Below are 27355 nucleotides of genomic sequence, written 5' to 3'. Positions count from 1 at the left end.
AAAAACTCCACCTAGACACCTGGTAGGTTCCACCATATTGCTTACACCCATCAGATATTGCGGTAAATGTGTAACTAGCTATGGCTAGTATTTGATTTCACACTAGGTTGTTTGGCCAGCTGGAAAATAATCAGCGTAGACGCAGTCGAAACCTGGGGGGCGCTTCAACTCTAGTTAGTGTATAGCCCACCCGAGATTCCGCGACCCAGCAAACTGAGCATACTCGCATAGCGCGGAGGGACAAACTCGGAATTAAACTTGATTACATATGTCGCTTTAGCTATTCTGATATTCAAACCTGCTAGCGTAGACAGCTACCTTCAACTTATATACCACATTTATAAAAGCAAGACCAAAGACGGACCGAGCGAGCTAACTTACTGGCCAAGTAACATAGCAAGCTAACTAACGTACGTTGATAGCTGGTCAGGAAGAATACAGGACGTTGCGGTTGTTTTGCTCGTGTACCATTTTAGCTAACCGGCTAGTCAAAGCGACTGCAGTTCATTTTCAGTTTAACTCGCGGATTCTTACCTCTGCCGTGGAGGGAAACTAGCCTACGCTATCTAACAACCTAGAGTTGGCAAAGCAGCTTGCTGATAACGTTTTCATCATTACAACTGAGGGTCGATAGTGTATTATAGTTAATGATATTTAACTAGCGAGCGTTTTTTTATTCCTCTAAAGAGGACATTTGGGCTGCTGCTATCGGCGTGGCCAAAGTTTGGTAGAATCCCCGGACTAGATTTTACCGCCTACTTGTGGGAACAAACCTCGCTTTGGGTGGAGCTTTAGCTAGCATAGCCCTCTAACTTGACAGCTCATCCTTCCACTGCACAGCTCCRTGTGTAATTGGCAGACCACTTTTCTCCATTGAGTAGAATAGTCGTACCAATGTAGATAGCTTGTGAATGCGGAGTTTCCTTTTCACGTGAATAGCTGTTATTTCAGATACTTGTGAATCCAGAACTTTGCTTTGAACTCGAACGGTACTTATATTCTATTGATAGGTARCTAACTACTAACGTTATCTTCCTACTACCTGGACTAGGTATGGTATTTCATTGACGATTGAGTAACTTCAGCTAGCTGGATAGCTAGCTAGTTAGCTAGCTAGAACTTTAGCTCGCTAGCTAGCTAGCTAGTTTAATTACTCCTCGACACGTAACGTTAGCTAGCTAACGTTAGCCTCGAGCTAAGGCTACGTATGAGTAACTTTTTGATAAGTTGGCTAGCTAACTAAATTAGCTACACAAACAATATAGTCCCCAGTTCAGCAATAACAAACACGGAGGGCAGATGTACATTGAGTTTTGAGATTCTGTTAAGAAGTTACCCCCCGAAAATCTGTTAAGATGTCAACCCGGACGCCATTATTAACAATTGAACATTCGTCAAACCAGGTAAGCCAACTGCAGTTGCGGTATATCAGACAATTTTTAGGTAGCTAATTTAGCTAGCCTGAACTAGTTAACTTAAACCACATAAACCCTCTTTCTTTTCCTAGCCCTCAGGCTTGCTATCTTCCTAACTTGGCTACTTTACTAATCACACATTGTTTGTGGTTAGGAGGTATTGCATGGTGTAGAATTTGAGTWAAAAAAAAAAAAAWAGATATTTAGCTATCGAACTATGATTAAATAACGTTAGAGGGCTAATAGCTTAACTAGTTAGGAAACATTTGTAACCAGGTTTAGACACTTTATGAAGCATTTCAGTAGGAAATGCCAATACTTTTTAAAACTCACTTTTCCATGTCTTTTTCAAATCGTGTCAATAGGAGCAGATGTAATCTCTGACATTAATGTCTACACAGAATATATCAATCATGTTTACTTTTATATTTTTTGACAACTTTATAGGTCTTCCCCTTTTCCTGTATGCCCCCACATTGTTTGAGTGACTTTGTCTAACTAGTCAACAGATCATTCACTGCCAGCCAGTAAGTCAAGTTGTAGGCCCAACTAGATATTGCCACTTCTACAACTGTTTAGAGTGTGAGCTGCATCCTCTGCCATCTTGTTTGTGTTAGCCAGTAGCTCTTGTCTGAACTGGAATGGGGGATTCCATCATACAAATTGCCTGAGAGTGTCCTAAATATACTTTAGTAGGAATAGCTCAAATCAGGTGTAAGTAGAGGACAGCATAATTTACATTTGTGCATTTGAGCAGCAACTCAGTCATGAACACACATCTGCTTGCAGTGAAGGCTGGCTCTCATTACTGACATGAATGTTTTAGTCAATAATGACATTATGAAACAATTGTCTATTCAAATCACAAATTGCTGATCCTTATACATGAGTAGCAGAGATGTTGATCTATTCCATCCCTAACTTGCACATGCTACTAATTCCAACGTTTTGTTTGCCACTGAATTTGGCTGAAGCAAGGAGTGGTACCCTGCCCAGCTTGTTTGATTACAGACTGCTGTTGACCAGGGACTCTCAATGTTCTTCTTACCCCAGTTTCTCTGTTCGTTAAAACCAGCATTTCCAGTTGAGCTGGGCGTAGGATATGTGTGAAGGCCAAGGGGAGTGCTTCTTTTCTCCACTTTGGAAGGATTAGCATTATTTGTATGCACGCACATCTGTCAGAGTTTCCCTGTGTGTGTACTTCTACATTTTAGCAGAGGCTGATATCCAGAGCGACATACAGGTGCAATTCGGGTTAAGTGCCTTGCTCAAGGGCACATTGGAAGATTTTTCACCTAGTCAACTCAGGAATTCTAACCAGCAACCTTTAGGTTACTGGGTCAATACTCTTAACCGCTAGGCTACCTGCCTCCCACTTTCTCCTGCATCTGTTAGTAATTATGGTTCTGGATATGGCATCATATTTATGATTGGTCAATGAAAGATGAAGAGAATATTTATCCATCTGGTTGTAGGCCTATTGAAAACATTTAGGTTTTTACTATCTGGTTTCAGTGACAGTGTCTTTGTTTTTACCAGCCATTCCCTGAGTGATCTTGGTTTCTCCCTGTGGTCTTTCTGTCATGACCTAACCCCAGTCATATACTTGTGGGTATTAATAGCTCACATAGGCAGGGGTGGGATGATTTTAAAAGCTTGTGTAAACACTCTTCTTGTTCCAGCTTTGTTTAAAATGATGATTAGGTTCCTTGTCTGAAAGGATTCATCACTATCCAGTATTCCTTTTATTTCTCAGCTTTGTAGCTTGTGCTGTCTTCTCTGAGGAAAAAGTTGACCGATTTTTAGTTCTGCTAAGTATTTTAACATTTAGGCTTACTAATGAATGTATTCTCTTACAACATGGGCTACCTGTCTTTATCTATACTGAACCAAAATATAAACGCAACCATTTCAAAGATTTTAGAGTTAAAGTTTATATAAGGAAATCGGTCAATTGAAATAAATTCATTAGGCCCTAATCTATGGGTTTCACATGGGCCCACCCACTGGGGAGCCAGGCCCAGCCAATCAGAATGAAGCCGGATGTGGACGTCCTGGGCTGGYGTGGTTACATGTGCGATTGTGAGGCTGGTTGGACGTACTGCCAAATTCTCTAAAATGACGGAGGTGGCTTATGGTAGAGAAATTAACAGTAAATTCTCTGCGAACAGCTTTTGTGGACATTCCTGCAGTCAACATGCCAATTGCACACTCCGTCAACTTGAGACATCTGTGGCATTGTGTTGTGTGACAAAACTGCACATTTTAGTGGCCTTTTATTGTCCCCAGCACAAGGTGCATCTGTATAAAGATCATGCTGTTTAATCAGCTTCTTGATATGCCACACCTGTCAGGTGGATGGATTATCTTGGCAAAGGAGAAATGCTCAGTAACCAGGATGTAAACAAGTTTGTGCACAACATTTGAGAGAAATAAGCTTATTTTGAGTATGGAACATTTTCTGTGGTCTTTTATTTCAGCTCGTGAAACATGGGACCAACACTTTACATGTTGTTTATATTTTTGTTTTGTAAAGAATATATTAAACCAGAGCCCCAGTGGTGTGTTTTCCTTCCAGTGCAGTGTAGGTCTATGTGATTGTGCAAGCCTATGGTTGTGGTCCTTTTCATTTTAGCAGCTTGAGTTGTGCTCAATTATAATTAAAGACTAAACAAAACTGGGTTGCAATTGACATTTCTCTCCCCCATAGTTCCACTATGCCATATGAGTTTTGATTTCAGGATGTTCTACTCATGTTATTGAGGTAAAGGACTGTCAGAAGTGTATGGAGAGGGGACTGGAGGGAGAGCTCAGTTAGTGTCTATTTGTGGTTCTTGCTGCCGCTACCCTGACTGGAAATAGCCGTGTGTGATATTAATACCCAGATAAATGACAAGCTGGCTCACTTGCCTCCTTTATTTACCAGTTCGTCTCTCTCTCCCCACCAGTCTCTTACTTTGTTTACTCGCTTTTCTTCTTTCCCTCTTAAGTTTCAATAAATTGAGCAGGCAAGAAACACTTCCTCTGACAGGTAGCCTAACAATTACTAATAGACCTAATTTTTTTATTTGATTAAATATGTTCACATCTTTAGGCCTAGGCAATTTTTTTTGTTGGAAAAAATGTGCTTGTGTCCTTGACTACTGTGTATTGCTCAGTCTGAATTGAAAGCTTTTTTCTGAGTATGTTAAGGAGAGAGAGATGTGAGGCGACAGCTAGGCTGGAGTGAGTGAGTGAGTGTTTTGTTTCTGTGTGTGTATGAGAAGGTTGGGGAGGGAGGAGGGCAGAGTAGAGGACAGGTTTAAGCAGCAGGTCCCCATGGCAACACTCCCACAGCAAGACTACATTTTCAGAGAAGGACCATTCCTTCTGATCTTAGCAACGCTAAAGCATTTCCCCAACCTCTCATAGCAGCATTGCACATTACTCCAACAAATCTTATGTTCTCGATTGTTTAAAGTTATCAAGTATAAAATAACATTAGTGCAATTGTGACAACAGGCACAAGTGTAAGTCAACATACTTTTAGAGGKTACAGTTGTGAATGGCTAAGGCAATACATTTCAAGAAATATGTATTGATGGTTTAAGCTGGACTAGGGAGATGGGGATAAGAGGGAGAATGGTTGCTAAGGTAGATGGGTAAAGCTAGTTCATCATCGGCCTATGATGTTATATATCTTTCAGGATATAGTTTTCAGGTTAATTTCTTGAAGGAGTTACTAGAGTACTAGTTACTGAGCACATTCATCATGTGTTTGTGTGTGAGTAACCTGATTTGACACCAGGTAAATGTTTGAAAAGGTAATTGGGCAGTGTTTTTAAAAGGGGTGTGGTACAGAGACTACTACACAATACACTGATTTGCTCATCTGTTAAAACCAATTTGATCTCCTTAAAACTCCTTAACTCATTACCAAGTTGTGCTTTAGTATTGGGGAATCCTTGACCTTCCCCCCCTTATATATTTTTTTCTCTCCCTCTCATATCCTCCCTTTCTCCTGATTTGTATCTGTGGCACAGCTGTCTGAGCATGTCAGCTCTTGTCCATCGGGCTGCCTCTCTCCCTGGTCATGTCTCACCAGTGCTGCTGCTCCCTTAGCCAGACAAACCTAGGCACGTCTCACTGGCACTAGGAACCTGACCCTGTCATTGTGTCAGCCATTTTGTTGACTTTTTTTCTTTTTTTGTGGGGGGGGGGGGGTGTAATTGCAATACTTCCTCAAATTACCCAAACAAACTTCCTGTTGAGCGTTGGGACCGGCGATGTTGTGTCTGGCCCTCTGGAGAGCCTGGCTGTGCGTGCTATGTCCTATTTTAGCCTGAGACCTCATGGCCCCCTGTGTCCCACTTCTTGGTCATCCATCCAAGCCATCAACACCCCCTTTATGCTTTGAAATCTGTGTCGAGGGGACATTTACAATCTGAATTCTGTCCACACCTTTTTCTTAAAGCATAGCTGAAGTCTGTCTCTTCATAGAGGAAGTGACAAGGTTCCTATAGCCTGAATGGTATCTGGATGGTCAGTTCTCATGCTACTGTTAGCAATGGATGGAGTCCACAAGTCCCACTTCAAGCATCAAAATAACAGGTCAAGTACATTTGCATGTGTAGTTGTTTTGTGCGTATCGCTGAATGATTCATGTATGAGTCTTTCTGACAGAATGATAGCCGGATGATAAGTGAGGTTTTGCCCTAATACTACCGGCTCTATAGAGACATGATTTTTGAATTTCAAATCTGTCATCTTCAAGTGTTTTGAGTGTGGTTATTGTGGTTCTTGCCTCTCTCCACCTGAGGCTGAACAGAGAGATGTGGGGCTGTATATGTAATTGATGAGACCCTCTAGGTCCCTCAGGCTTTTCCTGGCTGCACTCTCCTCAGTCTTTCTCTGTCTTTCGCTGTCAGTCAGTCAGCCCTGGAGCTGAGCTTCCATGACTTTGACGGTATGTCTGCATTGCGCTCGGTTTTGTCTATTGTGTGTATTTGTGAACATGTTTTATTTATGCATCTTTGAATGTGCTGCTGTCTGTGTGACAGCCTCTGCGAGTGCGTTTATTAGTTTGTGTGGTAGACTAATGTGCGTATCTGGTAGGGATAGAAGTGCCGGCTGCTGTACTGAAGGTCAAAGCTGTGTTTGTGAGGACTGCGACTGCATTGCTGACGCTCTGTTACTGCAGAGCATCCTCTGCAGATGAGCTGGGTGCAAGACACCTCTTTGACATAGTGGACACTTTCCCTCACACTTCCGACACACAACAAACCCACTGTAGAGTGATGGCTAAACCATGTCTGCCAGCACAGAAATGAAAAGGAAAACAAAACGAGGTCCGCACACTGAAAGTGTGGTAGTCTGGCTTACCCTGTTCTGCTCTGTATGGAGCTCTCTGTGATGAGGCACTTCCTCATGCATTTATGCCAGAGTGTGTTTTTTGTTGTGTATGTGTGTGGGAGGGAGGGAGCGTTTTAGATGACAGCTGCCTTCTGGCTCATTGGCTCCTGCTTGTTCTACAGGCAGACTTGCAACAAGCTTCTGATTTATCGCTCTATGAAAACTCTGGGGCGGGACTCAACACAGACACTACACAGGTGTTACGTAATTTAACACAAAGCAGGCACACCTTTTGAAATGCAGATATTGGTGGGTTTAAAAAAAATCTTATGTGGAATGCTGTTTTGTTTCTGAAAGGGAAGTGGCTTGTTGGGAAATGTGACGTACTGTCTTTGTCTCATAGCCCGTGCTTTTTGTTTCTTCTTGGAATAAGTAGAAGAGCAGAACTTGACTTATATTACACAACGTTGTTTGTGTCAACTGTCAATTATTCACCCTATGCCCAATAGCCCTGATATTTCTGTCCAATTCAATTGTAAATTACATTAACATTGCTCTTGATAAGAATCCATAGAATTTTCCAGTTCAGAATGCAGAGAAGTAGTTCCGCCTTGTGCCCAGATTTGAACAGGGAAACTAAGGTCCATGCGGAACAATGCACACACAACAGTGCCCGTGTCAATAGCTTTTCTGTCCACTTACGTATGCTCACAAGGTAACAATCTCCTCGAGAGAGTGAGCGCAAAAGGATACAATGCAGAGTTTGTGAATACAGAGAGAGCAGAGACATGTAAACAGATACCCCCCCCCTTCAGTCGCTTTCTCATCCTTGCTTTCTGGGGCTCCCACACACTAACTACCTCTCTTGCACTTTTCCCCATAAAGGTACTGTACCTTCGTCTTTTTTTCTGATCTCGATCACCCCCCCTTCCTTCTGTTCTGTCTGCTCGCTTTTGTCTTCTTGAGTCACTCTTCAGTCCCCCAACACTTTCTCTCTGTCCTGTTTGCTTGTCGGTGTGGATTGAGTTGCTAGCAGAGACAAACAGGCCCTCTGTCAGTGATAGCCTCATTAGCTGAGAGGTGGGGTGACTATGTAGATTAGTAAAAAGCATGAGCTGAAATTTTTGTAGAGGTGCTGAACCATACTCCCTGTTACTAGCTGGCTACCACCCTCTACTCTCCCTGCACCTTAGAGACTGCTGCCCTATGTACATAGTCATTGAACACTGGTCACTTTAATAATGTTTACATATTGTTTTATCCATTTCATATGTGTACGCTGTATTCTAGTCAAGGATCATTTTATATAACTACTACTGTACACAGCTTTTCTATTCATATAGACTACTGTTCATACTGTCTATTTCACACCCATTATATACATACAGTGGGGCAAAAAAGTATTTAGTCAGCCACCAATTGTGCAAGGTCTCCCACTTAAAAAGATGAGAGAGGCCTGTAATTTTCATCATAGGTACACTTCAACTATGACAGACAAAATGAGAAAAAAAATCCAGAAAATCACATTGTAGGATTTTTAATGAATTATTTGCAAATTATGGTGGAAAATAAGTATTTGGTCACCTACAAAAAGCAAGAATTCTGGCTCTCACAGACCTGTAACTTTTCTTTGAGGCTCCTCTGTCCTCCACTCGTTACCTGTATGAATGGCACCTGTTTGAACCTTGTTATCAGGATAAAAAGACTCTGTCACAAACCTCAAACAGTCCACACTCCAAACTCCACTATGCCAAGCCAAAGAGCTGTCAAAGGACACCAGAAACAAAATTGAGACCTGCACCAGGCTGGGAAGACTGAATCTGCAATAGGTAAGCAGCTTGGTTTGAAGAAATCAACTGGGAGAGCATATTATTAGGAAATGGAAGACATAACAAGACCACTGATAATCTCCCTCGATCTGGGCTCCACGCAAGATTCTCACCCGTGGGTCAAAATGATCACAAGAACGGTGAGCAAAGATCCCAAACACGACGCGGGGACCTCTAGTGAATGACCTTGCAAGAGGCTTTGGTACCAAAAGTAACAAAGCCTCAATCAGTACACACTAGCCGCCAGGAGCTCAAATCCTGCAGTGCCAGACGAAGTGTCCCCTGCCTTAAGCAGATCATGTCCAGGCCCGTTGAAGTTTGCTAGAGAGCATTTGGATGATCCAGAAGAAGATTGGGCAGAATGTCATATGGTCAGATGAAACCAAAATTAACTTTTTGGTAAAAATCAACTCGTCGTGTTTGGAGGACAAAGAATGCTGAGTTGCATCCAAAGAACACCATACCTACTGTGAAGCATGGGGGTGGAACATCATGCTTTGGGGCTGTTTTCTGCAAAGGGACCAGGACGACTGATCCGTGTAAAGAGAAGAATGAATGGGGCCATGTATGTGAGTTTGAGTGACACCTCCTTCCATCAGCAAGGGCATTGAAGATGAAACGTGGCTGGGTCTTTCAGCATGACAATGATCCCAAACACCGCCCGGGCAACGAAGGAGTGGCTTCGTAAGAAGCATTTCAAGTGTCTGGAGTGGCCTAGCCAGTCTCCAGATCTCAACCCATAGAAAATCTTTGTAGGAGTTGAAGTCCTGTTGTCCAGCAACAGCCCCAAACATCACTGCTCTAGAGGAGATTGCATGGAGGAATGGGCCAAAATACCAGCAAGTGTGTGAACCTTGTGAAGAACTTACAGAAAACGTTTGACCTCTGTCATTGCCAACAAAGGGTATATAACAAAGTATTGAGATAACCTTTTTGTTATTGACCAAATACTTATTTGTCCACCATAAATTTGGCAAGTAAAGTTCATTAACAAAATCCTACAATGTCGATTTATTCTGGAATGGATGTGTTTTCTCTTTGTGTGCTGGCATAGTTGAAGTGTACCTATGATGAAAATTACAGGCCTCATCTTTTTACGTGGGAGAACTTGCACAATTGGTGGCTGACTAAATACTTTTTTGCCCCACTGTATATATTTATATTCTGGACTCTGACATGGCTTGTTCTGATATTTCTTTCTTTACATGTTTTGGATGTGTGTGTGTTAGGTATTACTGCACTGTTGGAGCTAGAAACATAAGCGTTTCACTGCTACTGCTATAACATGTCATATGTTTACACGACCAATACATCTTTCTTTCTTTACTAATGAAGAGTGAACCGTACAAAAAGAAAGCTGCACACTTCACAGTACCTTCAGAAAGTATTCATACCCCTTGACTTATTCCACATGTTGTTGATTGGACCGGGTCTGGATCCGACCAGGTCTATAAGGAACTGGTGTAGTTGTCCTCGGGTCCGTTCAGAACGGGTGTCAATATTTATTTATGCATACATTTGAAGACTTAGAGGAACAAAGCTCATACCACCCCAAAAAAATGCTAAACCCCCAAAATGACACGCTACATAATTCACCATTCAACAAGTTTGTAGTCACAAGCTTGATGTAGTCATTGTGTGCTAGGAATATGGGACAAAATACTAAACTTTTGACCAATTGAATCATTGTGAATTTTGTCTAGTCATTCCACCTCAAAAAGCACAAGACGATTATGACACCCACTATCTCCGATTTATTACAACATCGTTTCTTTAGTTTAAACCAAATAAGATGATCATTCATGAAATATAATTTGATTAAACAAATTAATTGCACCCAAATTGGCCATTACATTTATTTTTATTTTTATAGGATTTATATGTTCTTCAATAAATATAGTACCTAACATCCGATTTGGACCATTCTTCCTAACAACGAGTAAGATGAGCTATCCAATAAAAGGATCAAAAGCCACCCACAAACCCACCCCAACAACCAGTATACAGTATCAGTTCTCTGTCTGACGTATGGAGCTGTTGCTTGGAGAATTGCTTCTTCAGCCTTTAATGTATTCCCTGTGAATCTTACATTTTTTTTGGTCAGAGAAATTAGCCATTGGAGTCACAAGCTATTGGTTTTCTGCCCAAAGTTGCAAAGAAAATGTTGTGATCCATTTAATAAACACAAGAGACTAGTAAAATTGATAAAAGRGTGTTGCGGAAGTAGCAAGAACATTGGCATCCAGTGGGCAAAACCTGGTACTTTCACACTAATTTATGGTAAATAATGCAAGCAACTTCAATGGTTAATTTCACTGAACAGGGGAGGAAAAAACATCACCAGATTCACAGGGAATACATAACAAAGGATCAAGAAGCAATACTCAAAGCAGCATCTCCATACTACCTATCAGACATAGATAACTGATGCTGGTTGTTGGGGTGGGATTGCTGTGGGGGGGGGTCCGCGGGTGGCTTTTGACCCTTTTATTGGATTGCTCATGTCTTACTCACTGTTGGGAAGAAGTTTGGTCCAAATTGGATGTTTTGGTGCTATAACTTGAATATTATGTGAATATTATACATTTAAAAAGCCAATTTGGGTGAAAATGTTCACAAAATATTGCAGGAATACTGTCTTATGTTTCTAACTACAGAAACAATTCCAGAACAGTCTGAGATGGTGGGTATCATGGCTTGCTGAAATGACAGAATGACCCCAAATACTTATGAAAAAAGGTCAAATGGGGGGACTAGATACATAAAGTGCTTTCATTTCTAAATGGTAAAACGGATATGTGTGAAAACCCCCTTAAATAAAAGGTGACATTCTGAACTATCGCCAAATGAAACATTTGATCTCCAATTCAAAATGCTGGCGTATAGAGCCAAATTTACACATTTCAGCTTCACTGTCCAAATAAAGAGGAGTATATGCTCCCAATAATTTTAATGGGTCAACCTAATGGCTTAGGTTGACCCATTAAATAGTTTGGAGCATACATAGTTTGTGACTTTATTTCATTATTTTTATATAGTGACTATGTAGATTGAGAGATCAACATTATTGGACAGTATCAAGTTATGCTCACAGTTGCGTTTTTCTATGAGGTCTCCTTGGATCCAAGGCTCTTTGTCCTTTGATGGGAGTCTAAAATGCATTGTCTGGATTTGTCAGAAGTGTTGTGTAGGCTAGTGTTAGGAAATCACCACTCCTAACAGAATTTTGTTCTCCTCTTTCAGTCTCACTCGGAGTCCAAGGCAGGCGGGCGTCCTAATATGCCGCGGTGCCGGAATTCTGTCGCCACGACGCCAGACGAGCAGCCACACATTGGCAACTACCGGCTGCTGAAAACCATCGGCAAGGGCAACTTTGCCAAGGTCAAACTGGCTCGTCATGTCCTCACAGGGAAAGAGGTGAGGATAACCTGAGATCAAACCAAGTCCAAACATTGGATTGTTTTTTTGTTAGATGTGTGTTAGATGTGTTGTTATTATGGATGTGACTCTTTCCTTTCAAATACGGTTTGATACGCATCTAGATACATGGGCTCTGATATGATACTTTTAGTTTGAAACGATTTGGTGCGATTCAGTTTGATTAGTGGAAGGAATCGATGTAATTTGATGCGCTAACATTTGTTGTCTGAACACATTCATTTTCCATTCTAAATWWAAAAAWTKATGGAGCTCAGGAGCTGGGCCTCTGAACTGGATCTGTCTGAGCTGAGTGGCCCATGTGTGTGTATGTGTCTCAGGGGCTGCGTTAGTTTTCAAAATTTCAGGCTGTGTTTTATACCATTTCACCTGCATTTTATATTGAAAGTCAAGTGTTTTTTTTGCGTCAATAGAGTGATCAGGAGTGTGCAACTATAGTTTTCCTTCATAGAAAATACATTAGTGCAACACATTTGGCAGAAAAAAAGCTTAATTTCCATCAGATGACAACAGAAGTGCAACACTACAGGTACAGTGCCATCAAACTATTCACACCCCTTTACTTTTTCCACATTTTGTTGTTACAAGGTGGGATTAAAATGTTGACAAAATTACAATTAAATCGAGTCTACACAAAATACTCTGTCAAAGTGGAAGAAAAATTCTAACAGTTTTAAAAATAACAAAAAAAACATGAATATATCTTGATTTAGATTAGTATTCAACCCCCTGAGTCAATACATGTTAGAATCACCGTCGGCAGTGATTTACAGCGGTGAGTCTTTCTGGGTCAGTCTCTAAGAGCTTTGCACACCTGGAATGTACACTATTGTTGATCGATGCTAGACAGCCATTTTCAAGTCTTGCCATAGATTTTCAAGCCAATTTAAGTCAACTGTAACTAGGTCACTCAGGAACATTCAATGTCGTCTTGGTAAGCAACTCCAGTGTATTGCCTATTTGGCCTTGTGTTTTAGGTTATTGTCCTGCTGAAAGGTGAATGTCTCCCAGTGTCTGCTGGAAAGCAGACTGAACCAGGTTTTCCTCTAGGATTTTGACTGTGCTTAGCGGTATTCTTTTTCTTTTTATCCTACAAAACTCCCTGGTCTTTGCTGATGACCAGCATACCTAAAACATGATGCAGCCACCACCATGCTTGAAAATATGAAGAGTGATACTCAGTGATGTGTTGTTGGATTTGCCCCAAACATAACACTTTGCTTTCAGGACATAAAGTTAATTTCTTTGCCACATTTTACTTAAGTGCCTTATTGCAAACAGGATGTTTTAAATTCTGTACAGGCTTCCTTTTCACTCTGTCAATTAGGTTAGTATTGTGGAGTCTACGATGTTGTTTATCCATCCTCAGTTTTTTCCTGTCAAAGCCTTTTAAAACTAACTGTTTTTTAAAGTCAGCATTTACCTCATGGTGAAATCCCTGAGCGGTTTCCTTCCTCTCTGGCAACTGTGATAGGAAGGACGCCTGTATCTTTGTAGTGACTGTGTATTGATACACCATCCAAAGTGTAATTAATAACTTCACCATGCTCAAAGGGATATTCAATTTCTGCTTTTTATTTTTTTGGCATCTACCAATAGGTGCCCTGCTTTGCCCTGGCATACAAAAACTTCCCTGGTCTTTGGTTGAATCTGTGTTTGAAATTCACTGCTTGACTGAGGGACCGTACAATTATCTGTATGTGTGGGGTACAGAGATGAGGTAGTCATTAAAAAATCATGTTAAATACCATTATTGCACACAGTCTTTGACTTATGTGACTTGTAAAGCATATTTTTACTCATGAACTTATTTAGGCTTGTCATAACGAGTTGAATACTTATTGAAAAGACATTTCAGCTTTTCATTTTTTATTAATTAGTAAAACATTCTAATAACATAATTCCACTAACATTATGGTATTGTGTGTAGTCCAGTGACACACAAATCTCAATTTAATCCATTTTAAAATTCAGGCTATATTACAAAAACATGTCAAGGGGTGTGAATACTTTCTGAAGGCACTATATTTTGCTAGCAGCCACAAGTAAATTAGCAAGGTATTTTATGCAAAAACGTATTTATAATGTTTATCATAGGAAATGAGGCTGGCTACATTATTTCTTAAGTTTTGCTTGAAGTTAATCTTGCATTTTACCAGAGAAAGGTAGGCTACACTGAGAAAAGTAGCTACACGTCGGTCAGAGCGAATGGGCATTCTCATCTGAATGGAGAAGTGCAACTGAAGCACAAAATTTGTCTGATGCCGAACAGAAATTACAATAAGAAGCATGTTATATCTGTGTTTACAAAATGAAGAAAGATATTTCTTATGAGTTTAATCTTTTTCTCTTTGTGAAAACACAGAATTCTGCATTTAACGCGACCCCTGGTGGGTGTGTAGACTCCTGAGCTGAGCCATAGGGCAGACTGAGCATCTAACACTATCCAATTGGGGGGAGGGGAGAATTTGTTTTATGTCCCCCTACTTAATTCTGATATCCCCGTCACCCACTAATTAACTTGTCATTTTACAGGGCTCCAGACTGTGACCATTTAGTCCCATTTTGCAACCCTTTGACTTGGCTGTGCGAGTTACATTTTTAATTGGTTGTATCGAAAAAGTGTTCTGATTATAGCATTTCAAAGCCCAATCATGGGGAAAACACAGCAATCATGTGTAATACTGTTGTTGCCATTGAAGAGAGGAGGTTCTCTGCTTTATGTAGGTAGGATTTTTATTTCTCAACTGAATATTCAGCAAGATGTTTGATATGGCTTTGAGATACAGAGTGCACAAAATGTGCATCGGCGATTGTGATTGCATAGGCGTCATTGGATAGTAGGCTACAACTGCAAAGTTTTAGGACATTACATTTACTTATAGATTAATACATGGCTACTAGCAGTGTGTATTATATTTAGAGTTGACGATCTAGCTAATATCTTTGGAGTTTCAAGTTACTCAGGTGTAAAGTAGCCCCAAATAAATTGGCCTATGATATTAGTGCACATAAAGACATAGGCAAATTCATCTCTATTGAGCAAGAATTCTGGAGCCCTATTTTAACAGTAAAATATAACAATTGCCTTAGTCAACCCAAAATTCTAAATGGATTAGGTTGCACATCAAATTATTTTGAATCACAACACATGAGATGAAACAACTTATTTCTTGAATACCATGTCAGTAGTCTATTACACTTTTTAATAAAGCACTGTGAATGACCTTCTAAGATGATTACTCATTTTGTTCTATTGCGTGACCCCACATTTTTGTATATGAGCTCAAATCATGGGCTGGTGCTCGCACAAATTATTTCAGTCCTTGTAATGAAATTACAACTTTACCATGTTCATGTAAAAATGACCACTGACTGTTTAAAGCAAAACTAGAAAAACTATTATCGTGAAACGGGCAATCTCAAAGCCCCGATCAGCAGTTAGATGTGCAATCGGCAAAATGCGAGTTGTCCACTCCGGTAGCCGACACAACTATGACGGTAAAACACAATTTTCTACAGCACATTTGGTAACAATGACCCAGCAAATTACATTGATTGTCACCCAACTACACTGAACAAAAATATAAACGCAACATGTAAAGCGTTGATCCCATGTTTCATAAGCTGAAATAAAAGATACCAGAAATGTTTACATCCCTGTTGATGTGCCATGAGTGCTTGGAGTGGGGCATCACATGGAGAAACAATACCGAGAGCAATAGAGTTGTTTGGGGGGAAAGAGTCCTCATCCAGCTCTTTCCACTAGTGGGTGGTATAGTTCAAGTCTGGAGCTACTCATGTCTAACTTTCCCCCTCCCCTCCTATAAAAGGTGGCTGTGAAAATCATAGACAAAACGCAGCTCAACTCTTCCAGTCTCCAAAAGGTGAGGACAATGAGATGCTGGGTTAATGCCATACGGTTGTTTTGATTTGTGTGTTCGGATAGGGACTGTTTATTTCTGAAATAGAAAGAATACAGCTAAAATCAAGAGATTGTGACACAGCATTGCTTATTCACATCCATCCTCTTGAAGCATCTTCCAGTCCCTAACCCCAATCTTCTCCTGAAGAGGATAGTTCCCTCTGTAGGGCTTAGGGCAGGATATGGAGGTAATTACAGGAAATTAGACCCAAGTACTTCCTGTCGTGATGKTTTGGGTGGGGTGCCAGTACTCTCTTCAGAAATGTATGCATGGAGACGTGCACACAGTGATTTTCACATAGTCTTGGAGTATAGAGTTAAAATCATATCGGATAAACTCTGACTTTGTCACATATAAACTGATTGATCTTCTGTTAATGTCTCTGTTCTCCTGCCCATAGCTGTTTCGTGAAGTGAGGATCATGAAGCTGCTCAATCACCCAAATATCGGTGAGCTTTGTGCTGCCCTCCTTAAGACTATCATCCCCAACCAAATAACAKAAACATGTTTCGCCTGCCTGCTTATTGGTGAAAGCTTCCTATGTAGAGGTCATAGTTCACATTTAGAAAATTGACCGCTAAGTTGTGATTGAAGGTGTACAAAAATTCTCGTCTTTTCTCTGTAGTTAAGTTATTTGAAGTTATTGAGACAGAGAAGACGCTGTACTTGATCATGGAGTATGCCAGTGGAGGTGAGTAAAGACACACTCAGTTCAACCTGACGTTCTGTTTTCAGCATTTAATAACATCAGTTCAGTTCTGTCTCGCTTTATTCACATACTCTTTTTACTCACTCAACCTTTTTTCCTCTTTTGTGTTTCCACTGCTTTCTTCAACACTCCCCTACTTTGTCTCCCCCTCAACCCCTCTCCTCAGGTGAGGTGTTTGATTACCTTGTTGCTCATGGGAGAATGAAAGAGAAAGAGGCCAGAGCCAAATTTAGACAGGTGAGACACTGTTTGTCTGCTGGTTTCATTTCCTGTTATTGACAATACTGTTTAAAAGGGAATGGTCATCCTAGCTGTTTCTCCTTATCTTGCTACAGATAGTCTCAGCGGTACAGTACTGCCACCAGAAGTGCATCGTACACAGAGACCTGAAGGTGAGGATGGACAAGAAATGGGGAAGTATTTTGATGTGTAATGTAGAGAAAGAGATGGCTCCATTTGTGACAAATCATGATTATTACATTATGAAATGCATAAAAACATTCCTTACCTCAGGATACTTCAACTGGTTACTACCCCAGAGAATAAACAAGAAGGAGCACTCTRTTGCTGCGTATATCTGATTTTTACGTAAGCCTATTGTTTTTCCCGTCAATAAATCCATCAGATTTACCCAGCAACAGTGCTCCTTTTTTTTCTTCTTTTTTTTCACGGATAGTCACCAGTAGAAGTATCCTGGGGTAAGGAATGTTTTTGGGATCCACCCTTTTTTCTTTTAAGCTGGGCTGAAGTGCCTTTTGAGTACACCTTTTTTTTCCCATGTTCATGTTGGTGGTGTTTAAATATTTTTGTTGAAAGAACTGGTATCAATGGCAAATGATTTCTCTCCAGGCAGAGAACCTACTCCTAGATGCTGACATGAACATCAAGATCGCAGACTTTGGTTTCAGCAATGAGTTCACCATGGGGAACAAGCTGGACACGTTCTGTGGCTCGCCTCCCTACGCCGCCCCAGAGCTGTTCCAGGGGAAGAAATATGACGGCCCCGAGGTGGACGTCTGGAGCCTGGGGGTCATCCTCTACACACTGGTCAGCGGATCTCTGCCTTTCGACGGACAGAACCTAAAGGTGGGCAGGGAACAGTGGAGGTGGAAGGGATGCATGGTAAACACATGATGTTGTTGAATACCTACCCAACACCTCACTTTAATCCTTGTATGTTGCGCTCGTCTTCCCTTTAGGAGCTGCGCGAACGGGTTCTGCGGGGGAAGTATAGAATTCCCTTCTACATGTCCACAGACTGCGAAAACCTGCTCAAGAAGTTCCTCATTCTCAACCCAACCAAGAGGGGCAGCCTGGAGGTTAATAGTACCTCACCTAGCCACTGCCTCTGCTGGATACAAACCAGAATTGTGTAGAGACAACTAACTGTTGGTACTGTTTTTCTATCCATCTCCCTTTCCCCATTAACCCCAAGACTCCGTCCTCTCTCTCTCTGCTTGTGTCCAGCAGCAGATCATGAAAGACCGCTGGATGAACGTAGGCCATGAGGAGGAGGAACTGAAGCCCTTCATCGAGCCCCAGCCAGACTACAAGGACCCCAAGAGGACAGGTCAGCACCCCGACCGAGCGGGGGGGTGGAAGAGAGGTGGGGCAGGCGTCTGGTGGATGAGCTGGTGGCAGCAGAGGGGTTACTGGGGAAGGGGTTAGAGGTCATATTAATTGGGGGAGGGCCCCTCTATCTGAAGGTAGTCTTATTTTACGTGCCCTGTTAGTCTTAGTATGCCTACCTCTGTGTTGCGTAACATGCCCTTTGCTGTGTTGACATGTGCCTACATGTTAAGTAAAACTAAATCATAGACTTTTTTGTTACTCAAATGATATGCCTTTATGTTCTAACTATTTTGTCTGTAGAATCATGTGCCTGTGTTAGTGATATGTTTCTCTCTGCAGTATGCTGCATGTGTGCGTAGTACTTCTGTCCTTGATGTGGTTGTACGGTTGACCTTTTCTCCATTCTGTCCAGATATCATGTTGCAGATGGGCTACTCTGCGGAGGAGATCCAGGACTCGCTCGTCAACCAAAAATACAATGAAGTCATGGCCACATATCTATTACTGGATTACAGGAACTCTGAGGTACGAAGTGAATACACTCACATCTGTAGGAGCAAAGTGTGTCCAACTCCTGCCATGGTAATATTTATGACCATTCCTCTTCCCCCTCAGATGGACGAATGCATCAGCCTATCAATGAAATCCCGCCCAGGAAGTGACCTCACAAACAGCAATGCCCAATCCCCTTCTCACAAGGTACAGCGCAGTACCTCATCCAATCAGAAGCCCCGGAGAGCAACAGATGCAGGTAGGAAGCTGTTTGGATTGATGAGGATACTGTAAATGTACTGCTATTTTGGACAAATGCTCTTTTTGTAAGGATCTCAGTCTTTGCATCTCTGTCCCACTCTTTCCATTCTTCTGTTGTCTCTTGTTCTTTTTCCCAGGTTCTTCAGCTTCTAAGCGTTCCCAGGGTGACAACAAGCACACAGCAGAGGATTATGGGAGGAAAGGTTCTGGCACTGGCAGCTCCACTAAAGTCCCTCCCAGTCCTTTAGCTACAGCAGATCGTAAGAGGAGCACCCCAACCCCCTCCACCGTGAGTGGACTTATTGTTCTGCATGCCTGCCACTCCAGGGTTGATGGCATGTACACTACTGTACTCTACATCATTTCCTCTATCGGTCCTACAGAACAGCATCCTGTCTACTGGTACGAGTCGCAGTCGAAACTCGCCAGTCCCTGAGAGAGCCACACTTGGGGTCCAGAACGGAATGGACAGGTAGACACAAGCACCCGCACTCACACCCGCACTCTCACACCCGCACTCACACACCCGCACTCACACACTCGCACTCACACACCCGCACTCACACACCCGCACTCACACACTCTCTCACATGGCAGCGGAGCTCTGTTTTTGGGGCTAGTCACATGTCTAGGTGGCAGTGTTTACAAGCAGTGGCCAGCTGCCAGTGGATTTAACACAGAGCAGTTGGCTGGTGGATTCCCAGTGTACATACACATACAGTCACACAGGAGCAGTTTTGAAATCTTTGATAATGGATTAGTGACACCTGCTAAAATGTATGAAAGACTCAAATATACTCAAGGCCAGCTTACTCACAAAGTAAAACACTGCATCCGCAATCAACTGAAACGATAATAATTTCTTGACCCTGATAGTCAGATCTCACTCTTTCATCTGGGATTTATGATGCTGGCTGCTTTTATATGCAGGTTACTTCCAGGCACAAAAAGGGAAGAATGCAGAGGGAACGTGTTTAAAGAACATGTTCTGGCCTCCCGGGTGGCGCAGTGGTCTAGGGCACTGCATCGCAGAGCTAGCTGCGCCACCAGAGTCTCTGGGTTCGCGCCCAGGCTCTGTCGCAGCCGGCCGCGACCGGGAGGTCCGTGGGGCGACGCACAATTGGCCTAGCGTCGTCCGGGTTAGGGAGGGTTTGGCCGGTAGGGATATCCTTGTCTCATCGCGCTCCAGCGACTCCTGTGGCGGGCCGGGCGCAGTGCGCGTTAACCAAGGGGGGCCAGGTGCACRGTGTTTCCTCCGACACATTGGTGCGGCTGGCTTCCGGGTTGGAGGCGCGCTGTGTTAAGAAGCAGTGCGGCTTGGTTGGGTTGTGCTTCGGAGGACGCATGGCTTTCGACCTTCGTCTCTCCCGAGCCCGTACGGGAGTTGTAGCGATGAGACAAGACAGTAATTACTAGCGATTGGATACCACGAAAATTGGGGAGAAAAGGGGGTAAAATAAAACATTAAAAAAAGAACATGTTCTGTGTGGGAGAGGGGGAGCAGCGTTGCCAACAGCATGTGACTAAGACATGTTTGCTTGAAAGAGATGATGAGAGGGCAAACTGACACGGTGTGGTCAGCACCATCGCTACTAAACTAAACTATTGGTTGAACACAGTAGCACACATTCTCCTCACTGACAGAATGGCCCTTTCACACAATGTTATGTCAAATATGCCTTTTTAATTTAATAGGGTTTGTAACATTCACATTGTCCCCATTTTATTTTATGCATTTTATTCCTTTACGCATTTTTTTAAGCAACTTTTTTTCTTTCCTCAAACTTGTGTTCTGTTCTGACAGTTTCTCTCTCCATCTCTTTGGGGTGCAATGCTTCCCAGAAGTAATGCAGTCTTCCATTGAGCTCCCTTAATGGAAGCTGTTCTGTATAGTCATCTAATACAAATCTGCCTTATCTTATTGTCTGTGTTGTTTTCCTCCCTCCGTGTGCCCCCGCTTCCTCCCCACTTCTAACCTTGATTACCCCATGGCCCTCTTCCACCCCTCACGGGGGGACGGTCGGCACTGGGTTTATTAATTTCTCTCCCCCAGCCTAACCACCCCAGGGTCCCGCGCCTCCACAGCCTCGGCAGCCGCAGTTCTCTCTTCCTCCTCCCGCCCCCGACACCACAAGTCCCTGTCCACCTCTGCCCATCCCACCCCCTCAGACATCCACGCACACCGGCCCAGGCAAGTGTCACCAGAGCGGGGAACACAAGGACAGCCACTCGTCAGAAGGGAGAATAGAGTGGATATGAAAGGGTTTGAGTTAGATGGTCCCTGGTGGCAGTTCTCAGCATTGGGTATTCAAAATAGGTAGAGAAAGATCACAGATGTAGGGGTTAAAAGGGTAGCAATATTACTGGAAGGGCAACAGAAAAAGTAGGGTGCTTTCAATGTCTGCCACTTTCCCCACCCCCTGAAACTCACCCTACAAGCACCCCACTTCTTTGGGAAATATTTTTCTCCCCAACACTTCTGTTCTTATCTGACCAGTCCTACCACAAATATTGCACATAAAATCCAGAACCTGCCAACCCGTGGTTCATGTGTACCTGCAAACCCTCAGTTACACATCAAACACCATCACACTTTGAACGTGGCCCGGCCGGTGCCGCCCTGTTTTTGCCTGAGCCGGAACTCTCTCAGCTCCTGGCTGGTGTGCATGTCATGTAATCTTTTTTTAATACCTCCTGTAACTCCCTGTCCATACAGAATCTGACATCTCATGGGCCATGCACATTGTAAAAAAAATCCTAGTGAATGAGCTATAATGGTAGGATGTCATTCACTTATCAATTGGTTAACACGTAATCCATTTTATCACTACGTGGTTTCGCTATAACCTCAATGACAATGAGTGGTCCATGACATAATCAACAGTATCACAGCTCCATGCCCCTTCCCCAACCTTTCCTTCTTTGTAGTGATGCTGCATTTGTTGTTACCCTGTTAGCTGATCCTACTGTGTCACGCTGATTATSTGATAATGCAGAGTGCCTCTGATTTTAACACTCAACAAAGCTTCACTGGCCTCAAATTCCAAGTCTGTAGTTTATACCTGCTGCCCATGCCGGGTCACGAGGCTGTAATCGTTTTCTGGGCAATATGTCATTTTACTAGGCTTCATCTTTCAAGATTAAAGTCAATCATGGGGGATTTTGCGGTGTGGATGGCATGTTGTAGCCTAATAGAAGCAGCTACATTGTTGCACACATTCCTTTTGCCAAAGGCTTAATCAGTCTTACAACTGTGGCATTTGTATAGAAATTATATGCATTTACTGAACTTTTGTTTCACTATCTCAAGCTCAGTTATGTTTTTATCATACATTCTTTGTGGGAAATAGCTTCAGCAATGGGGAAAACGGTGATAATGAAATCTATAAATGTCTCCTCTGCCTACTCATTCTACTCACAAAACTATAAAAACAGCACTGCCCCTCTGAGAGTACCAGTGGCGTCTCCCTCTGCCCACAACGTCAGCAGTTCCACGGCGACTGAGCGATCCAATTTCCCCAGAAATGTGGCCACCAGAAGCACTTTCAGTGCCGGGCAGCAGAGGGCGACACGGGACCAGCATGCCTCCACCTACAATGGTCCCCCAGCATCCCCCTCCCTCTCCTATGGGAACAGCCAGGCCCGAAGAGCTGGGGGCACTGGTATCTTCAGCAAGTTCACCTCTAAATTTGTGCGCAGGTGAGAGAATGGGGGAACGGGGACCTGTGATGTGATTTTCTGTTTTGCTGATCACATCCTGGTGTTGAACATCTTGCCTTAAGTGAATGAGAGTGTGAGGTATTCATGTTTGTGCATTGTGGTTTTTGGAATGTTCGTTCTTCTCTTCACTGTGTCCCTGTGATTATTTKTTTTGTCTGGACATAATGTTCTTGTGCTTGACTACAAGTACTCCCCTCTTTTTTTTTTCTTTTTTTTTGAGTTGGTTTGGAGCTGTGCATATTTCTGTTGCTATGGTCAGTTGCCACACATATGTAGTTGGAGCAGCTAGGGAAGTTACTCTGTGTAGAAATACCTTCAAATACAAATCTGAGTATCTTGCTATAGTTTAATTGTTTTATTGATAAATTGTACAACACTCAGAATGTAAGGTGTTATACACAGTGTACAAAACATTAAGAATACCTTGCTAATATTGAGTTGCACCCCCCCCCCTCCCAATTTTGTCCTCAGAACAGCCTCAATTCGTCAGGGCATGGACTCTACAAGGTGTCGAAAGCATTCCACATGGATGCTGGCCCATGTTGACTCCAATGCTTCTGTGTCAAGTTGGCTGAAAGTCCTTTGGTTGGTGGACCATTCTTGATACACGGGAAACTGTTGATTTATGGAAAAACCTAGCAGCTTTGCAGTTCTTGACAAAAACCGGTGAAGCTTAGCACTTACTACCATACCCCGTTCAACGGAGCTTCAATCTTTTGTCTTGCCTATTCACCCTCTGAATAGCACACATACACAATCCATGTCTCAATTGTCTCAAAGCTTAAAAATCTTTCTTTAACCTGTCTCCTCCCCTTCATCTACACTGGTTTGTAGTGGATTTAACAACCGACATCAATAAGGGATCATAGCTTTCACCTGGATTCACCTGGTCAGTCTGTCATGGAAAGAGCAGGTGTTCTTAATGTTTTGTACACAGTGTAAATATATCATAATTGGCATGCATGTCTCCCATCCAGTGCAAACATTAGTCCTAATCCGAGTTCGTTCATGTAACTGCTCTGCCTTTAACATCCTGAAGACTATGGTAATGTCAAGCTACATTAACAGCCATTTAGTGACAAACTGTTTGACTTAAGCAGCTCACCTCCTGAGGGACACCGGGGGGAATATTCATCTCTTTCAGTTGACTGACATGTATAACAGATTTGCTGTGGTTTGTTTATGCGCACGTTTGTGTACATACAGTTTGCTTTTTCTTCCCCCCTCCCCTTTTTTGTAGAAATCTCTCATTCAGATTCCCCAGAAGGTAGGCAAAAATAACCACACCCTTGAGTTTTTCCTCAACTATTACCTTGTGTCGTATCTCTCCACTGTGAGGCTATTTTATGTGTCATTACCCTTTTTATTTTTTAAATATTTTTTAAATATTTTTTACGGATTTATTTTTGTAACGATTTGCCTTTTTATACTAACACCCTGCTCTCCATCGCCTGGTTCACCGTCATCTGCTGCTCTCGTCATCCCTCAGTGAATGATACTCCTCCCTTTCTGCTTTCTCTCATCCCTGTTTCCTTTTGTCTCGGTTAGTGTTGAGTGTTGCCCTATGGGTCCTTGGCCAATTGAATAGAAAACCCTCCGTGCAGCCCAGTCTGTGATCATGCCATGCTACCCAGTGTGCATAAAGCTAAGAAGCTTAGAATACAGACAGATGGTGATTGTTTAGAAGAACACGCATTCTTCTGAACTCTTTAATGCTTTTGTCAGCTGCCTGTATTGTGGTTACGGCTTTCAACATTACATGCTCAGACAGGAGTAGGGATTATTGCTGTTGATTTTGAAAATGTCACGTCACTGTTATTTTGGGAGGGATTTCTCCTGCATTTCTTTTGTCTGATACCAGGCCACTGTCCTGGCTTGCAGTTTGCACTAAACAACCTCATATTTCAGCAACGTCCTGCTGTTTCTTTTTCTTAACTTGGCTTATTTTTGTTTCTATTTCGAATGAGTTCCCTGAAGTGTCATTCGAGCCGTCTTTCTTGGCACTAATATAATATTCTCAGCAAGAAAGTGATGAAGATTGAATTTTGACGTTTACTAAAACTTGCGTCAAGGAGTGCATGTATTTGACGTCGTATAATTGTGGTGGGCACAGACTTAAGGTTTTGGGCACCTTGGGAAACTGAGAATAGGTCCGCAGAATGCCTGCATATGCATCTGACCGATGCTGTTTATTTTATTCTTATGGATGCCTTGCTGTGGGAGTTTGAGGAGAGGGGTTATTGGATGGTGGTGATGGGCCTTATTAACATAACAGACAAAGATGTGATCTCTGACTGTTCATTCCAGTTGTATGCTAAACACAAATACAGCCGTATCCATGGATTGTGTGATTCCACTTCGGGGGGGGGGGTGTAAATAATTTTAGGGGATTTGAAATAGAATTAGTAGAGGTATTAGTAGAGATACCTAGTTATTTCCTCATAGCCCTCTAAAATGTAGTGGAGCTCACATGAATGAAATCTATGGATACATACAGTATAATTTCTAAGAAAAATACTATGGAATCTGGAATTTGAAGGTGCAGGGGTTGCAATGGGAGTTGATGGTGTTTGTTCTAACCTGGTAATAAAGTCTAATTGGAATTTGGGGAGACTAAACTTTTGCCGATTTTCTTTGAGGAGCCCGTATGAGGGAGAGGGTCGAGATGAGGCCAACAGGTGAGGATTACGATGGTGACAATTTGATCAATCTGTTGATTCAGTGAAAAAAATGTCAATCAAATAATGATTAGATGAATTGATTTAGGTGGTGTAAAGAATAGCATGCTGATTTATATATGATCAGTAGCGCTCCTTCGGTTTTGACAATGTAAGCATTGATCTTTTAATAACAGAAAGAGACGCATGTATTCTGCTGCTCATTGAAGAGTCCATGTAAATGCACAACTTAAATGTTTCATGCTCATGCTGTCATTGGTTACCCCTGTGATTGAATGCATTGTTAACCAGCCTGTAACCTTGCTGTTTTGTCTGTTTTTCATTCATTCTGTCCATGCCTTTTATTATATTTACTCTCCTTTCCTACTTTCCCAACTCAGACCCATGTTGACCACTGCTGAGAAGCTGGAGAAGGGCACCCTGGGCTCTGCAGGAGACGAGAACAAGGACTCCCTGTCCTCCACCTCTACGGTGCCCAGCACCACGACCCCAGGCCTGACCTCCAAGGACAACAAGCCCCGCTCGCTGCGCTTCACCTGGAGCATGAAAACCACCTCCTCCATGGAGCCCAACGAGATGATGAAGGAGATCCGGAAGGTTCTGGACTCCAACAGTTGCGAGTATGAGCTGCGAGAGCGCTACATGCTGCTGTGTGTGTCTGGGAATCCCGCCCGTGACGACTTTGTCGAGTGGGAGATGGAGGTGTGCAAGCTGCCCCGCCTCTCCCTTAACGGGGTTCGCTTTAAGCGCATTTCTGGCACATCCATCGCCTTCAAGAACATCGCCTCCAAGGTTGCCAATGAGCTCAAACTGTGAGCTTGTTGGAAGAGGGGTAGTGATGATAACAATGAGTCGGATGGTGGATGGAGACAGACTGGAGCACAAAGGCAAAGAGGCTGAACTTTGAGACTGAACTGAGAGCTTTTGAGATGAAGGCAAAGGAGCATGGAGAGACTTTTGGGGTGGGTGGGTGGGAGGGAGCAAAGTGGCTAGGGGAGGTTGTGTGTGTGTGTATAGACCGTTTTGAGGGAATTGTTAATTTTCTTGGGAGGGGATGTTTTTTTCAGTTTGGGGTTTCTGGCCCCTCTCTCGCCCCTCTGACTTTTCTGTTGTCTTCTGAGACAGTTTTGTTTCTCTTAAACCTCACAATCATCTTTTTCCTAAATACATTTATTGGTGGAAAATATGAAAGGAAATGAGTTTAAAAATTAATGAACTGATTTGTAGGTTTTCTTATTTTTTATTTTGAGCCCAAAATGGCCCTGGACTCAGCCAGCTGTAACCCTCAGGCCTTTCTCCCTTGCTTATCCTGCACCAAGCCCAATCTATGGTCTAAGCACCATGTTACTGTACTTGAGCATCTTGCCCCCATTTTCAGCTGTCTGTTTTGAACAGATGAAGAGAGCTGCAGTTTGACACTGAATGTACAACATGATTAGACAGATGTATCTGAGGTACAACGCATATTCACTACAGCTGTAAATTGGTTTTCACATCATGTTCTAATTTTGATCAGCTAATGACAGTTGCACAAGGTGTTTCTGTGTGGTTCAGAAAGCTTCTGCCATTTTTTACATCATAGTACAGTGTCTTACTTGAGGCTACCATGGAAGTGCAGACTTGAACTCTTTGCACTCTGATTGCGAGCCTTCACCTGCCTGCTCCCCAAGCCCCTTCAAATATTATTTTTTCTTTTCTTTCTTTTTTTTTCTTTTTTTACAGCAGGGGTAATTTATCTGATTTAAATAATTAAGGGCCAATTGATAATTATTGGTGGATTGTAATGTAATTAAGAGTTGCTGGTTGGTTTCAATGTGCTGCACTGGAATGTCTGAGTCAGAGTTCCCTTGCCTTTCTCTGGAGAAAATAATTATTAATATTGTTATTATAAGAATAAACAAAGTTGGATGATTTCTTTGTTTGTGCTTTTCAGTTTTGTTATCYGTTATAGAAGCCCACTTTAATATGCACACATATTGCTGAT

General features: G+C 42.5%; 1 protein-coding gene across 12 annotated transcripts; it reads left to right on the top strand.

Moving 5' to 3' along the window:
• Nucleotides 1-27284, top strand: LOC111951098 (serine/threonine-protein kinase MARK2). Of its 12 annotated transcripts, none has more exons than XM_070434594.1 (19): nucleotides 1-22; nucleotides 11819-11992; nucleotides 15847-15900; nucleotides 16340-16388; nucleotides 16565-16630; nucleotides 16815-16885; nucleotides 16984-17040; nucleotides 17498-17734; nucleotides 17848-17967; nucleotides 18116-18254; nucleotides 18633-18745; nucleotides 18836-18971; nucleotides 19111-19262; nucleotides 19357-19445; nucleotides 21027-21164; nucleotides 22409-22672; nucleotides 23934-23960; nucleotides 25333-25371; nucleotides 25752-27284. In XM_070434594.1, exons 2-19 carry the CDS (start codon nucleotides 11855-11857, stop codon nucleotides 26185-26187), a joined length of 2325 nt encoding a protein of 774 aa, XP_070290695.1. In that variant the 5' UTR covers nucleotides 1-22; nucleotides 11819-11854; the 3' UTR covers nucleotides 26188-27284. The 12 variants fall into 12 exon arrangements, with proteins under 12 accessions (XP_070290695.1, XP_023824881.1, XP_070290694.1 ...); XM_070434593.1 differs by lacking the exon at nucleotides 1-22 and adding an exon at nucleotides 79-1403 and having other exon boundaries at nucleotides 18116-18218; nucleotides 25336-25371; XM_023969108.2 differs by lacking the exon at nucleotides 1-22 and adding an exon at nucleotides 79-1403 and having other exon boundaries at nucleotides 18116-18218.
• The last annotated feature ends 71 nt before the right edge of the window (nucleotides 27285-27355 follow it).

This window comes from Salvelinus sp. IW2-2015, linkage group LG23, assembly GCF_002910315.2.
Source record: "Salvelinus sp. IW2-2015 linkage group LG23, ASM291031v2, whole genome shotgun sequence".
Taxonomy (NCBI): Eukaryota; Metazoa; Chordata; class Actinopteri; order Salmoniformes; family Salmonidae; genus Salvelinus; species Salvelinus sp. IW2-2015.
The sequence above is the reverse complement of the archived record's forward strand: the minus strand, read 5'-3'. Positions and strand labels throughout refer to the sequence as shown.

Coding starts and splice junctions, on each gene's coding strand:
- LOC111951098 (XM_023969103.2), top strand. CDS start 1,356: ATGTCAACCCGGACGCCATTATTAACAATTGAACATTCGTCAAACCAG. Junction 21,165..22,408: donor ATCCACGCACACCGGCCCAG/GCAAGTGTCACC, acceptor CTATAAAAACAG/CACTGCCCCTCTGAGAGTAC. Junction 23,961..25,332: donor TCATTCAGATTCCCCAGAAG/GTAGGCAAAAAT, acceptor ATTTTCTTTGAG/GAGCCCGTATGAGGGAGAGG.